The sequence below is a fragment of the Rosa chinensis genome, chromosome 7 (assembly GCF_002994745.2).
Source record: "Rosa chinensis cultivar Old Blush chromosome 7, RchiOBHm-V2, whole genome shotgun sequence".
In the NCBI taxonomy this organism is placed as follows: domain Eukaryota; kingdom Viridiplantae; phylum Streptophyta; class Magnoliopsida; order Rosales; family Rosaceae; genus Rosa; species Rosa chinensis.
The window spans coordinates 55,809,564-55,825,563 of NC_037094.1; the positions used below are offsets into that span (position 1 = coordinate 55,809,564).

General features: G+C 38.8%; 1 protein-coding gene across 17 annotated transcripts; it reads right to left on the minus strand.

The window, feature by feature from the left end:
- Positions 1 to 2,960: 2,960 nt before the first annotated feature.
- On the minus strand, positions 2,961 to 10,141 carry LOC112176653 (putative disease resistance protein RGA3). Of its 17 annotated transcripts, none has more exons than XM_040510632.1 (14): positions 6,949 to 10,141; positions 6,609 to 6,856; positions 6,344 to 6,445; positions 5,809 to 6,109; positions 5,603 to 5,663; positions 5,429 to 5,514; positions 5,068 to 5,149; positions 4,931 to 4,970; positions 4,358 to 4,452; positions 4,181 to 4,243; positions 3,833 to 4,075; positions 3,445 to 3,711; positions 3,139 to 3,209; positions 2,961 to 3,034 (listed from the first exon to the last, which is right to left on the minus strand). In XM_040510632.1, coding segments are annotated over exons 1-2 (2,880 nt in total). In that variant the 5' UTR covers positions 9,828 to 10,141; the 3' UTR covers positions 2,961 to 3,034; positions 3,139 to 3,209; positions 3,445 to 3,711; positions 3,833 to 4,075; positions 4,181 to 4,243; positions 4,358 to 4,452; positions 4,931 to 4,970; positions 5,068 to 5,149; positions 5,429 to 5,514; positions 5,603 to 5,663; positions 5,809 to 6,109; positions 6,344 to 6,445; positions 6,609 to 6,855. The 17 variants fall into 17 exon arrangements, with proteins under 17 accessions (XP_040366566.1, XP_040366565.1, XP_040366560.1 ...); XM_040510631.1 differs by having other exon boundaries at positions 4,358 to 4,446; positions 4,876 to 4,970; XM_040510626.1 differs by having other exon boundaries at positions 4,876 to 4,970.
- Between the last annotated feature and the right edge of the window lie 5,859 nt (positions 10,142 to 16,000).

Here is a 16,000-nt window from a genome sequence, read left to right on the forward strand (position 1 = left end):
TGAATCAGCTCAGTTTGGGTCACATCCACTCTTCCCCTCTTCCCCTCTTCCATGCTGCAAAATGTTTCTGCCCCAATAGGATAAGAAAATCGATGGAAATCATATACTGAATTAATCTAGTGACATTAATTTGATTATGAAAACTAGCTTGCAAGTGGAAATTCATATGTTCAAATGCGATATTACCTAGTTTAGGTAAGCCTCATCCACTGATCAAATGGATGAAAGAATACTGGACTGTTCTCCTTCGCTAGTGCATCGCTGCTTCAGACAAGTACTACATAAAATGCATGTGTTGATCAAAATGAAATTCATTGTTAAGCAATCAGCATCTTTCAAATTAGGTTGCACTATAAATTCAAAGATACAATAGACGCGAGTTTTCTCCCAAATTGGGTTCATCAAGTTGCAAATATGAGAGTTCACTAAATTGTTCACATATGGAAACCTTCACATCTTAATACGACAACTGTGCATTCTAAAAGAAGCATTTATCAGTTTTAAACTCTCATTACCTATACTTCTGGCAGAATTGTGAAAAGCACATCAATAGTCAAATGGATGAGACGATGCAAGACAATTTCCGAAATGGTGTATCACTGCTTGACAATCCTCCTGCATAGAATATGTTGATCAGGACAGAATTCATTTCTCAAGTTATAGTTAAATTTATGTATGGACAGTTAAAGAAATCCGAAACCAGCATATGTAGTCATAGGATTCCAGTAAAAAGGTGCAACGTTAACATTATTTCATAATATCAGCAAACCTTAGTTTCTCTGTCACCTTTGCTCCATTTGTAGAACCTCATTAATCAGCTGCCAACTGGAAAACTATTCAGAGTCAATTATGCTTCAGTTTAGCCTATACATAAATCTTGGTAAGATTTTATTCTACAAGAAAATGAAGTCTATACTACATAATACAAGTTCAAACTTTTTGTTCAGAAAGATGCATACAAGTGATATAACTAAAGTTTGATTATACCTGAGGTTCACCATGTCTTGGGATATATCCAGCAATTGAAAACTTGAGGCTGGTTCAAACACCAGGTAAATCTCTAATAGCACCTTCATTGGTCAGTCGAATGGATTCCAGAATGCAGCTCAAAATCTGTCAATCATGATCCAAGATGCAATTAAATATATGTTTTGTAATTCAAAGAATTAGAAATCGGCATAGAACTTACCATAGCACTAATCAGCTTGCCAGCACCAATTCAATTCCTTGCTGCTTCAACCTGGCCCACTCATAAACTTGGTTTGATTTTTGTATACAGAAGATACATAAGGTATCTCTGTATAGGAGATATATTGAATATGAAATGGGACAGATTGCACAGCACGAGGAGTACAGGCTAGGAGAGTCGTCATATCTTGAGGAAACCAGCCACCGCAACTTTGAGGGGTGAACATGACTTTGCAATATTTTCTGGCAAGAAATAATTTAAAGAATAAGTCGTATATAATCCTATTCTGGAGATTTACAAGAATTCAGTGCTCTGGGAACGGCTATTAACGGACAATCTTATAACAGATGTAAAAGTTCTATCTTTGTTTCAAAAAAGTAAAACATGTTTGAATTAGACTTCACAATAACAGCAGAATCTTAAGAGTAATAGTTACACTCATTCCATTGACTTGTAAATTGAAAACATACAACAAGATACTGTTATAATCAGATCATTCAATCGTAAAAAAATGGTTGACAATTTGTAAGATCAACAAATAATGATAAGTCCATGACCATCCATCTTGCTATAACCATTCATCTTGAATTTGGAGATTTCATAACTTCGGACACTCTTTTCTTTTGCCCTGACTGAAAGAAGAAGAGATCTTTGATAACTTTCTGCAGTGGTCTTTATCTTATTAAGTGACTTTTTTTATATTCTTATACTAAATTCTCTATAAATAATACTAGAAAGAACACCTGAACAACTGCAGTGTATACATAGAGATTCAAACAGGGCAACAAACCTCATAAGGCCTTTTGACTTGGCAGAACGTGGAAGTGAATTGATTGAGACTTTTGGTCATACAGACTCGTCCCACTCTTTCACTCCACTAAATCCCATCTGATGAGAAGTACATAACAAAGCTGGTGACTATAGATTTAACAACTTGTAAGAAATGACTCGAGCCTTTAAACTGTTACATCATCTCAGATACAAATGAAAAATTACAATTCTATGTTAAATACCTCACCAATCAGTCAAATGAATCCAAAAAGGCCAAAACACAAGTTACAAGTTTTGTTAATATTGGTTTATCACTGCTTGGAACTCCTCGTATCTTTTTTTTTTTTTTTTTTTTTCCCAAAAAGAAACAAGCTTTGTTAAGCAAAACGGTACATACAAAAAGAAAATGGACAGGAAGTCTACAAGGGCGTAGAGCTACACAAACAATGACCCTAGATTACAGCAGCCTTCCTATCTAGCAGGATGAAATAGACGCTGTAATATTCGAACACGGCGAAACATAACAGTCTTATCACACATACAAATAATTAAAGCAGCAGCTTTGTAGGAACCAGTCGAAAAGTAAAATCCCCTACACAAAATTCAGAATGTGTGCCTTGAAATTCAATGTTATCATGGAGTTACATAGTGTAGAATAATCTAAAGTAAACTACATGAATACAGGACAAATTTAGGAAGACATGACCTACAACATATGACAAATTGCTCTTCGGAAAACAATGACTGATGAAATTTAATAGGAAATATAGACCGAAATGCCTTCTTTAGCAATTGCAACTTAACTCAAAACGTGCAGTCGCTCTCCATCCAAACAAAGATTTAAGACTTGATTAAATTGATAAGGAAATCACAGGACATATAGAAATAATGTTGACACCATATAAAAATTGCAATGCAAGTAAAATGCCAGCCACACCACAAACACATATAAACCTTGCATGGTGATACAAAGGTATGTCTAGTTTATAGTTCATAGTACCTCATCTCATTAATGATTAATCACCAGCTTGACAACTCCGATGCGGTTTTGGAGTCTCCATGCTTCTACATTTCCTACACAGTAGATTTTGATTTATATCATATCCATAACAGAAGAATTTGTCTGTATTGGCTTACAAGATTATGAATTCCATGGTCCGTAATTGAAGGTAACTTACAAAGTTTTGCATGCGATAAGGACTACCCGAGTATCATGTTATGCTGCTCCACTGCTACTTTGAGATCTCACCTGCCAAAAAATCATCATTACAATTCTATATAGTTTTGCATCAAATTTTACATAAGCATCTCCTAGTCTCAAATGCAGAAACTTAAAGAATCCAGAGCATTGGAAAAGACTTGTAGTTCGTACATGACCTTAGGAAACAAAGTCACCTCTCGGAGTTACAAAAAAGTTTAGAAATTGTGAATCCTAAAACTCGTAGAACAAGTCACCCAGTCCTCGTGATAGAAGAAATATACACCTTAGTGTTCCACTGCTGACAAAACCCATGTCATGCTGTTCTTCTGCTTTTTTGTGATTCTTTTTACTAGAATTTGGTTCCACTGGACTCCAATAGGATTTCCAAGTCAGTTTTCACCATGACCAAGTTGTTTTGAACCGCAACCCTCATTGAATATCCTCTACATTATTTGTCCTTTTGGTGAATTTGAATGAGATGTCCTTTTGGGGAATTTGAATGAGATCAGTTTGGGCCACATCCACTCTTCCCTCTCTTCCTTGCTATAAACTTCAGCTCAATAGGATAAGAAGATCTATGGAAATCAGATACTGGATTTATAGAGTGAAATTAATTCGAATCTGAAAAATATCTAGCAAGTGGAACTTCAAGCCTTCGACTGAGATATTACCTATTTTAGGTAAGTCTCATCCACTGTTCAAATGGATGACACTGGCAGACAGTTTTCCTTGCTAATTGCTAGTGCATCACTGCTTCAGACAGGTCCGGCATGGAACTTATTTTTTCTAGTTAAGCAACCAGCATCTCCAATCTTGTCTTACAGACACAAGGGACATTTAATTTATATCCCCCAAATATCTTAGTAGTTTCTAATCACTCACTCCAAGCGGTTTTTGGTAGTTGCAGTTTAAACCTAGACATGGGGAAGGTCTAGTAGTGTGAAATCTGAAAAATATAACTTATTAAAGAATGGGAAAATTGAACCTCCATCATGTTCAATTTAAAGAAAATTTGCTACCATATATATGCTGCTTCTCCAGTTATGCTAAATTTGATTCTTTGTCAAGGCATGGCCAAATTTCTGCGAAATAACAACCATATAAGCATTTCTTTAAGCATCATTTTTTTTCTTTCTAAAATGAACATTCAAAATAAAAATCAATGAAAGTATATATATTAGAACAAAACAACAAACCTCGGGGGACATTTGGAAACTTAGCAGTAGACCGAATGGGACTATGGGTCACACTGGCACTTCCATCTTTTTCATGCAACAAAAAGCTTCTGCTACTAAGGCAAGAAAATCAAATGCAATGTAAATTAGATATTGAATTTTGAAATATTAGAATACAAGAACTACCAAGTGCAAATTCAAGCTTCAACTGCTACATATATAGAAATGCTTCAGATACAGATGTACATCTAGTTAAGAGCCAAGTAACGCCAATATATGCAAAGGAAAGCTTCGAAAATGCTCCTGCATCAAATGTTAGTCAATATGGATTTCATTTCTTAACCTATAGTTAAAGCATGTTCTAACAACTAGAGCAAAAGAAAGAAGAAGAATTGTCTCCTTAAAAAAACACAAGTGGTGTGCATAGATGGTCAAATAAGCATGTCTCCAAGGCACTTTTATCGATGGAGGAGAGGAACTAAAGCATATATATATATATATATATATATATATATATATATATATTAAAACATAACAACCTTATGTTGCCTTCAGGTGAGTTGATGGAAACTTGAAGATAAATTCAATTCAGACCTTGGGGGCAAATCCACTCTTCTGATGCCAAGGAAGCTAGCTATGGAAACTAATGATATTAGAATTTAACAACTGTCAACTAAAAGCACTCTCTAAACTATTGCATAGGATCATTTCAGATGATTGTGATAAATTACCTAATGAATATAAGAAACTGACCAACCAGTCAAACGGATACCAGAAGTCAAGAGAAGTGTTTGTATCTGCTTAACATCCCACCTGCATAGAATGTGTTGATCAAGATCATATATATTTATTTAATCTATCTGGATTTTAAACAATCTTTGATAGTTCAAGACCTTAGCAACCAGTACTTGTAATCACTGGAATTCAGTATGATGCAGTTACTAACAATTATAGTCTTCTCTCATATGATGATGATCAAGTGTCAGTCGGGTGTCAAGAACTGAAGACATATCTTTCCAGAAAGTGTCTCCTTGAACCATAGGAATAATATTTTAAGAGTACTGTACCAGTGTATGGAGGTATATAGCTTACCATAGCACCTCATTAGCTTGACAACCAACAACATTTTGAGTCCTTATGATTAAAGATTTCCACCAATAACAGGGGAAGATTGTGGTCTACACAATATGCATAACACAACCTTTATTACTAGAAAATTAAGTAAGAATTTTAATCTGAAGTTGGGCTTATGAAGTGAAGGAATACCAGAGTGTCATCATGTCTTGAGAACTCCAGCAACTGCAAACTTTAGAATCTACACTATTTTCTGCAAAGTTCATGACGATAAATTACAATCTTTTGCATATAATTTTCACATTAGGTTTCATATAGCCTCACATCCAAACACTTGAGAAGCGTGAAACATCAATTACTAACTTCCTACATGTTATAATTGCACCCTTTGAACTTACTTGTAAGTGAAGAAAGAAACCAGAAGTGTGAATTCAAATGCCCTTGAGCAGGAGTTGAATGCTGAGCCCGAACTATTGGAAGAGGCAATAAAAGTATTATAAGCAACTAGTAAGATCTTCAATGTGGAGTATGCTCTTGGCTTCTGTCACTGCCTTAAAAACCAAGACCCTTGATAATGCTCAATTGCTGTGATACTTTTAACCTCTTGAATCTTGATATGGAGGTGCCGTTGTATTCATATCCTCATTCAAGGGACAGTCCTGACCATAACAGAAGGAACCTGTGATATTATAGATGGACCTGCAACATTATAGATTGGTACACTGACATCAACAACTAGAAAAATAAGATTCCAAGTTTTATAAATTTGAAGATAGAATAGACACATGATCGAGTTCTCTCCCAAGTATGAGAGTTCATTGAGTTGTCCACGACTGGAAACCTTCATTAACTTATTGGTGCAACTGTGTACTATAATCCTAACATTCATCAAGCTTTTCAACTCTTACGATGGGTTACAGAATGATATATTACCTATAAGTTAGGCAGAATCATGGAAAGCACATTAATCAGTCACATGGATGCCTCAATGCAAGACAAGTTTCCCGAGTGGTGTATCACAGCTCAGCAATCCTCCTGCATAGTGCATAGAATGGGTTGATCAAGACGGAATTCATTTCTCAAGTTGGAGCTAATCAAATTTATGTTTGGACAGTAGAAGGAACCAGAAACCAGTATATATACTCGTAGGATTGAATAAGAAGGTGCAATATTAACATTACAAGCAATTTGCCCAAACCTTAGTTTCTCTGCTACATTTGCTCCATTTGCAGAGCCAAATCGATCAGTTGGACAACTTCAAGGTTCATTGTGATTCTGAGTCAGTTATGCTTAACTAGAGTCTTGTCCAGAATGATGCATACAACTAGAGTCTGATCCTACCCAAGTGTCATCGTGTCTTGGAAAATCCACCCAGGATATAGGGTGCTTGAAATCTTTAACTTGATCGACTGTAAGTAACGTCAGTGCATCACGGCTAACGATTATCTGAAGATGCCAAAGAACATAAATAAACAAAGGTTGCAATTAGAAAAACTAAATATGGTGCAGGAATACGAGTTCATCAATTAATTACATACCAGAAGGTGTATTCAGTATCTATTTCCCTTCCTTTGAAAATGGGATCATATGAGGTTTCACTAATTGTGACGTTTGGGATGCGAGAGATGAACTCGTCAGGAAGGCGGCCTAAGCTGTAACAATCTTCGATGAAAAGATTCTGCAGTGATGCATTTTGCAGAAGGAAGTCTGGCAGTTGTTTTAGTCTATGACACGACTGAATATACAAGGAAGAAAGGCGTGGCATTATTGAAATTGATTTCATTTGGGAATTAGAAGAATCCTCTTCTGCCTTTCCACCTAATTCCCACTTTTCTAAACTCCACAATCTGCCAAGATAGAGTGTTTCCAGACTCGGGAAGGATAATGATGTTTCTTCTTCTACTCCGTAAAATTCAGCTCCAATCTCTTCCGGACCAAACAAAAACAGCCTGACTACTTTAAGAGACGGTAGTTTCCCGAGAGGAGGCAAAACAGAGAACTGGCTGCCACAAAGATGAAAGGCTGTCAATCTAGTTAAATACGACGTCGTCATCCAATTGGGCCAGGTGGAGCCTTTATACCCCCAAATTACCAAAGACTCCAAATTTTCATGTGGTCGCAAGGCGTTCATTACCCCAGAATTTGTGTCGATGTCAGACAGAATAAGTCGTAAATAAGAAAGATGCAGTTTTTGATTCAATTCTGCTTTCTCGGCCTCACTTGCAGCATTTTCCCCAACCCTTGAAATACGGATGTCAAGACGGCGAAGCTGATTCATCATTCTCAGATCTCCTAATGTCAATGCTTCGGCAACTTCACTACAATGAACAGATGGGTCCCCGTCTAGTGTTCGCAAATTCCTTATACGCTTAATCCCTTTTGGTAAGTACTCAAGCGATCTACAAAAATTAACATGAAGGTGCTTCAAGTTAATCAACTTCCCCATTTTCTCAGGCACCTTTTCAAGGCACTCGCAAAAATCAAGCCTCAAAGTTTGCAAATTGCACAAGTTACACAGGCTTTCGGGTAATCTCCTCAAATTACGGTTATCAGACAAATCAAGATATCTCAAATATATCAAATCACCGATCTCCTCTGGCAGTTGACAGATGTCATTGCAACTCAAATTCAAAGTCCTTAGACGTTTCAACTGTGAAATTAAATCTGAGTCTATGGCAGTAATTCTTGAACCAAAAGTTGTCAGGGTACGCAAAATTTTGTTATTCGCTAATTTTGATATAAAAGATGGAAATGGACCATCATGTGCTGACATTAAGGTCAAATGGCGAACCCTATCATTTGCACTCGATGTCTCTGTTCCATGAGTACCCGTAGCCTCCATAGTAAGACACTCATTCTGGCTAAGATATTGTACAAAATCATGCACAGTATCATGCATTTTGCAGTGTATGATTTCCTTGGTAAGTGCATTTTGCTTGAAATCTTGGAACAAACATCGCATTATTAACTTGGCAAAAACTTCTCTACCTTGTGTTGCCTCTTCTCTGTTTTCTCCAACATTCAAATAGCCTTGTGACATCCACTGCTTGATAAGAATTTCTTTGTCGAACTCAAAATCTTTGGGATAAGTAGCACAATACAGAAGGCAACTCCTATCCTCCAAAGCCAAATCATAATAACTGAGTAATAATGGTCGAAAAACTTCTTCTTGAACCACTTTTACCTTCCATGTCTCACTGTTGAGAACTTCTTCCCATTCTCTGATTGTTTGCTTATGCAATAGAAGACTACCTAAAGTCTTCAGAACAAGAGGCAGACCATCACATTTTCTAACAATTTCCTCAGCAATATCTCCAAACCCCTTGTTGGACTTATCTTGTTCCCTATCCCAAAATGCAATTATATTGAATAGTTTCAAAGAATCTGAATGACTCAGCTTCTCCAAAATGATCATGTGACTGGTTGCCTTCATCATTCGAGCAACCCCCTGGTTTCGAGTGGTCACCAAAATTCTACTGCCTTCAGCACAGCTTTGCATTAGTAGTGGTAAACTCAACCTCTCCCACTCTGTTTGGTTTTCTGTCCACACATCATCAAGGACGAGGAGAAACTTTTTATCCTTGATACGTTTCTCGATCTCTTCTAATAATATTTGCAACACATTTGAACTATCTTGAGATTTTATTCCATTGACATGTTCAAGGATTTCTTTTGCAATCTTGATGACATCAAAAGGGTCTGAGACACAAACCCATGCTTTGATATCAAAATGGGCTTGAACTCGTGCATCCTTGAAGACTGATTGGGTAAAAGTTGTTTTCCCCAATCCTCCCATCCCTACAATGGGGATGACAAGGCCGGGACTCTCCTTCCCTAACAACTCACTCACCAACCTCTCCTTTTCAACTTCCCGCCCACATATGGTCGATACATCGACGAAAGATGAAGTTATACGCCGTGGATTAGGTTGTTCAACATTAAGTGCAGCAGCAGGCATGATGGATTGAAAGCTAAACTTGTTTTTGTCAACATAAATCTGAGTTAACTCTTCATTCAGATCTTTTATTGCACTACCAATCTTATAACGATGAGTTACCTCATTCAATCGGTCAAGACAAATGCAATTGGAACGTAATGAGAAACGTACCTCCACATCAGAACCTTGTGTTTCTTGCTTCTCAGCTTCTCGTTTCCCAATTTCAGTGTTCCAAGCGTCCAGCACGTCATCCATCTTGTACGACACGTCTTTGAGCTCAACCAACCAGTCTCTCACCGCGGGATCCGACACTTGCTTCTTCTCAGCATCGTGAAGCACATTCTGGATAAGTTTGAGGGTGCTTCTGAATTTGTCAACGTCCTTCTTAGCTTTCAAAACTAGTTTCACCCCTTCACTTGTATGGTGGTAAACAACTGAACCCAATTGTTCAACAAGGAGGTTGACGAGTGCCTCAGCCATTTCTTGATCGATTTGGAGATTGGTTCAGGATCAGTTTGAAAAGGCGGAAGCAAGCTAGAGGATTATCAACGGCAGCTAGCTATATATCTCTTCCCTTTCTTGTACCCAGTTCGTTTCTTTCGAGGAGGGACACCATCACTTTGGCATCTCTATGGCTCCACATGCAGCTACTTTTTGATCGAATTACCCCATTCATGATAGTCGTAGATCACACAAAAGAATCTGCACGACCCTTTCGCTTTTACTTTTCGTATTTTATGCATCTTTATCGCATTTCTGGAGTTGGGAATTAATTGGTTCACAATTAAGGAATCAGAGAAATATCAAGTAAGAATTGAATGAATTGCAAAGATCAAGAAATACTGATCTATGGTGCTGCTGCCACAATAAGGATAAAATAATAATATTAATAATAATAATAATAATATGTTGTAGTATATATGAATCATATTGTATATATGAGTCATGGTATAAATGTCTATATCATGTATACAATAGGTACTTGAGTGTATAATGTAGGTATAGTGACTTGTGTGACAAGCTTTATGCCAAAGTGCAACAAGCATGGCAATTATCATCATCACAATCACCATGTGGAGCTGCAGCTGTAAATGAAGTTGTTATCAAATTGAGTTACTCTTTGAGCTTTCACACTTCAAATGTATTCCTATAAATACCTCTTTGTATGAGATGAATAAACCACTTGAATCCTCCATTCTATCTGAAAGATTACTCTCTCTCTCTCTCTCTCTCTCTGTATCAATTTATGCTTGTCCTCAAACACGTTATCAGCACGAAATTGCTCTAGAATTAGAATCGAAAATCGACAAGAGAAGAGGAAGTTCATCAAGCAATAAAAGCCATTTTTCCAACCATACAAAAAACCTCCAAACCCTATCACATATCAAAGCCCTTGATCCAAGAAGCCCAGAACCGGCCTCAGAACTGCCAAAACAAGCCAGAAACTGCCTGAACCGGCTGACAGAAGATTTGAGCTGCTGCCGAGTGCTGCCAAAGGCTTGCCAAGCCCTGCCGAAAGCTGCCGAGCAGCTGCGCAGAAGCTGTCGAGAAGCCCTGCCGAGAGTTGCCGAGCAGCTGCGCAGACGCTGCCGAGAAGCCCTGCCGAGAGTTGCCGAGCACCTGCCGAGGACCTGCGCAGCAACTGCCGAGCCACCTGCCGAGCTGCTGCCGACAGATCTGTAGGGCAAGTTTCCAACAATTTTTCCGGCCACTTTCCTGACACTTTTTGGGACACTTTTCCGGCCACTTTCCGGATACTTTTTCGACAACTTTCCCGCGACTTTTCGAGCTATTTTCCTGACTTTTCCAGCGACTTTTCGGTCACCTCCGACAACCTTTTCCGGTCAAATTTTCCGGCAACATTATTCCAAGGTATTATTTACTAAAAGTTCCCGTTTTTTGAGTTTTTACTCCATTTTTCTTCTCTTTCTTTTTCTCGGGAACTTACAATTAAAAGCGGGATTACAGAAATTCACGCTAAATGAACTAAGAGCGTTCGTAATCATGAACTAAGAGAGTTCATAATATTCGGACTAAGAGTGTCCGCAAACATCATTGTTTTGGTCTAAATATTATTGGAAATTGATTTCTTGGTAGCATAGCTCGGAAATCTTATTATTTTAGCTTTCGTGGAAGTTTAAACTCCGAAACTAATATATCTTCTCTTCTTATCTTCAGGATGTCGAATAAACCTAGACTCGACTTTCAAATGCTTGACTCAACGGGTTCGGAATATCATAGTTGGGTAACCGACGTTGAGAACCACCTCACTTCAAGAGGAATATTACCCATAATCCAGGCACCTAATCCAGGCCTTGTGTTCCAACGAACACCCACAAAGCATGCACAAGCTATTATCTTGATGCGACGCCATATGGATAAAGCACTCAGATTAGAGTACATGTCAATCAGAGATGCCAGAGACCTATGGGTAGCGCTAGAAGAGCGTTTTGGTAATATGCAAGATACCCTCCTCCCTGACTTGAAGGTTCAGTGGAACAATATACGCTTCTCCGACTTCAAGTCTGTTGCTGAATACAACTCAGAAGCTCTTCGCCTCAAAGCCATGTTGAGGTTCTGTGCAAAGCCTCTCACAAATGAAGAACTAATTGAGAAGACTCTCTCCACCATCCCCGTCTCAGCAATTGCGATATCAAAGCAATATCGCACTGAAGTCAATGCTGGACGAATTACGAGGTTTAATGAGCTCATCAATCTTTTGTCGGTAGCTGAAAAGCACGACAACATCCTTGTAAAGAATTATTATTCAAGGCCCATTGGAACCAAGAGCATTCGTGAGGCAAATTATAATGCACCCAAAAGAGGGCGCAAACAGCAGTACCCTAATAACAGGGGACAATAAAGACGAATGGGTCCATATAACCACCCCAATAAAGAGAGAAAACCGCAACTTTAGAGCGGACACATGTGGTAGCAACTTCACACGTGGTGGTAACTCCACACGTGGTGGCAACTCCACACGTGGGAGAGGTGGATACGATAGCAACATGGGCCGAGGATATAATAACAATATGGGCCGTGGAGGTCGCACCATGAGACGTGGTTGTAGCAGTAACCCTCCTAGGGAATATCCACAACATGGACAACCTGCACCTCAAATGAAAGGAGGCAACCATAATGACATGTGTCATCGGTGTGGATCAATCGAGCATTGGTTCAAGCAATGCCATGTAAGTACTCAACTAGCTAAAAGCTACAAGGAGTATAGGCAATTCAGGGAGCAAGAATCCAACCTTGCCAAAGATGAAGATGGTGAAGATGTCAATCTCACCATAGAGGACTTCAAAGCTAAACAAGTGCACGAGGATGCCTCAGACTTTGATTAGAATAGTCCTTTCTATTTTCCAAGAATGGCAAATGTGCCATAATCAATAAATAACAATTGTATTAAACTCTTTCTCAGTGGCGCATCAAATGAAGTATGATGTCTAGGAAAGTAATTGAGATCAGGGTACTTAAGTGAGCCTCGCTCCACCAACATCTCTCTACTTTCCTGGTCATATTTCATTAGAGTTACCAAACGGATTGAGTGACTACGATTTGTCTCATTTTGATTTTATTTTTGGAATAGACTTTGGAAAACTTTGATGTAATCATTGGTTATTTCCTTATTAATAAAGTATCGCATTATCATTCAATGTCATGGACATGTGTTAATATTCCGAACTTTATTATTCTTTTTCAGTATGTTTTCCGGAGAAATGGAATGTCTTCTTGATAGTTGCACCACACATACTATATTACGACATAGGCAATTATTTTTATGGATGACGCCTAGTCGATCTTCAATAACTATGATGTCAGGATCATCACAATTGATTCATGGTCGAGGACCAGCTCAATTTTTGTTGCCGAATGGCACAAATATTAATATCACCGAAGCTCTATATGCTCCTAGGGCTGGAAGAACCCTATTGAGTTTTAAAGATATAAGAGCCAATGATCTTCATGTGGAAACACATTGTGAGAATGGACAAGAGTTCCTTTGCATCACCTCTAATAACTACGGAAATACACGAGTATTAGAGAAACTCATGTGTCGCTCTAGTGGATTATATGCAACCACTATCAGAGTAATTGAATCCAACCATGTCATGAATGAAAATTTATGGGATTCTGACACATACAGACTTTGGCACGACCGTTTGGGTCACCCAGGTCGTGATATGATGCTCCGTATATTAAAAACTTCACACAGACATCCATTCTTCAAAACGAAAAGAAGTACGAACCAAAGATTGGTCCAAAGAACTACTTCATATCATTTGTTTTGCAAAGCTTGCCCTTTAGCAAAGGTACGATCATCAAGACCATCCTATGCAAAGGACACTAAAGAAAATATACCATTCTTGCAAAGAATACAAGGTGATATTTGTGGACCTATCCAACCAACTTACGGACCATTTAGATATTTTATAGTGTTGGTTGATGCATCGACACGCTAGTCACATGTCATGCTATTATCCACAAGAAATGCTGCATTTGCTAAACTCCTAGCACAAATCATTAAATTAAGGGCTCACCACCCTGATTATCCTATTAAGTCAATTCGTCTTGACAATGCTGGAGAGTTTACATAAAAAACTTTTGATGATTATTGTATGTCCATTGGGATCGAGGTTGAACACCATGTACCTCATATACACACCCAAAATGGTCTCGCAGAAGCTGCCATTAAAAGACTTCAAATGGTTGCTCGAGCATTGGTTATGCGCACCAATCTCCCTATTTCTGCTTGGGGCTATGCAATATTGCATGCAGCTGTGCTTATTCGTCTGCGGCCCACTGCCACCCAACCATTTTCTGCTTCCCAGATGGTAACTGGGTATGAGCCCGATGTCTCACACTTACGCATATTTGGGTGTGCAGTCTATGTGCCAATTGCGCCACCACAGCGCACCAAAATGGGTCCTCAAAGATGATTAGGTCTTTATATTGGATATTGTTTGGACCCAAAATGAACATTTTGGCCTGACAAGGTACGTCTTGGATAAATTGAGCCAATATCAGTGGCTCAAGCTATATATTGTCGACAAGTTCGAAATATATATTTAGAGGCTAAATAAAGCCTACTATAGAAGCATGAAAAGTCAAGTTTAGCACATTTTCCTACTTCGACTAGGAGAAACCGAGCTAAACAAGGAAGGAGGGGTGGAAGACTAAACAAATGAACTCCAAATGAGTTGAAACTTTCCAGATTCACTCTAGACATCCTAAGAATCATTTCTTATGAAGAGTGCAAGAGCTTGTTTTGAGCGGAAGGCCTTCAAACAATCAGTCCAATTTTCTGCAGAAGCAAAACTGGAAAACTGGACCTGTAAGAGGTCCAGCAGCATTTCCGGCCCAACCACATGGAAATAAATTCTGAAATTTTACCACAGTAATCTACACTCATATTGGATCATTTCATATGAGAAGTCGAAGGCTAAATCTGAGTTCTTAGTGGAGATAAAAATTAAAGGAATAAAGGAGCAGAAAGTGCTCTCACCTAACAAATCCATTAAGTGTTTAAGTGCTTAAACCTAACATTCCATTAGTGTTTAAGTGCTTAAACCTAACATTCCATTAATGTTTAAGTGCTAAAACCAAACCCATTATGAGTTGTTTAAGGCCAAATAGTGTTGCTTGGTAGCCTATATATGGAGGCTACAACAAACACCAAAAGACACCAAAACAAACACATACATCAAAACATCTCTAAGATGATCTAAGTTCTCTCTAGAGCAACCTCTCTAAGAGCAACTCCTCTCCTTCTCTTTCTCTTACCGGTGATCACACTCCTAGTCCTAGTCTTCTTAGAAGCCGACTTTCAGTGCCACAAAACCCTCTGTCAACGTACTTCGGTCCTAGTCTCCTCGGGAGCCAATTGTAGTACCATGACCACACACCAACACATTCACAACAAACATCTCTAAGATGATCTAAGTTCTCTCTAGAGCAACCTCTCTAAGAGAAACTCCTCTCATTCTCTTTCTCTTACCGGTGATCACACTCCTAGTCCTAGTCTTCTCAGAAGCCGACTTTCAGTGCCACCAAACCCTCTGTCAACGTACTTCAGTCCTAGTCTCCTCGGGAGCCGACGGTAGTGCTGCGACCAAGACACACAAACACATTCACAACAAACATCTCTAAGATGATCTAAGTTCTCAACAAGCGCGACAAGGTTGCTAAAGCGTGTCTTACCAACATTGCCAAACATTCGTCAACCTCCCTCCTGCAGCAAAATTCTGGAGCCAAACATTTTGGCACGCCCAGTGGGACAACATCAGAAGCTTTTCTCTTGAAGCACATTCAACCACCGGGCTTCAAAACAAACATTTTGGCACGCCCGGTGGGACTATACTAGAGTCTTTTTGCATTTGTTCGCCATCATGGAGATGCCAGGGGAAAATCTTTACCAAAAGAAATTCCTAAAGTGAATAGATGGTCAATGTTGCCACCACTGGCGATACTGCCATTAATGATGAGTTTATGCCTATTCCCATCCCAGAGGGGGCAAGCATTGAGGAACAGCTCGCGATCATCATGGCCAACATAGAGAGGCATAAAGAAAAGCAAGCCAGGGAAATGGCCAGTTTGATCGCAAAAACAAAGCAGAGGTTTCGCGATTGGGACCAACAAATTGAGCAGAA

Coding starts and splice junctions, on each gene's coding strand:
- LOC112176653 (XM_040510636.1), bottom strand. CDS start 9,827: ATGGCTGAGGCACTCGTCAACCTCCTTGTTGAACAATTGGGTTCAGTT.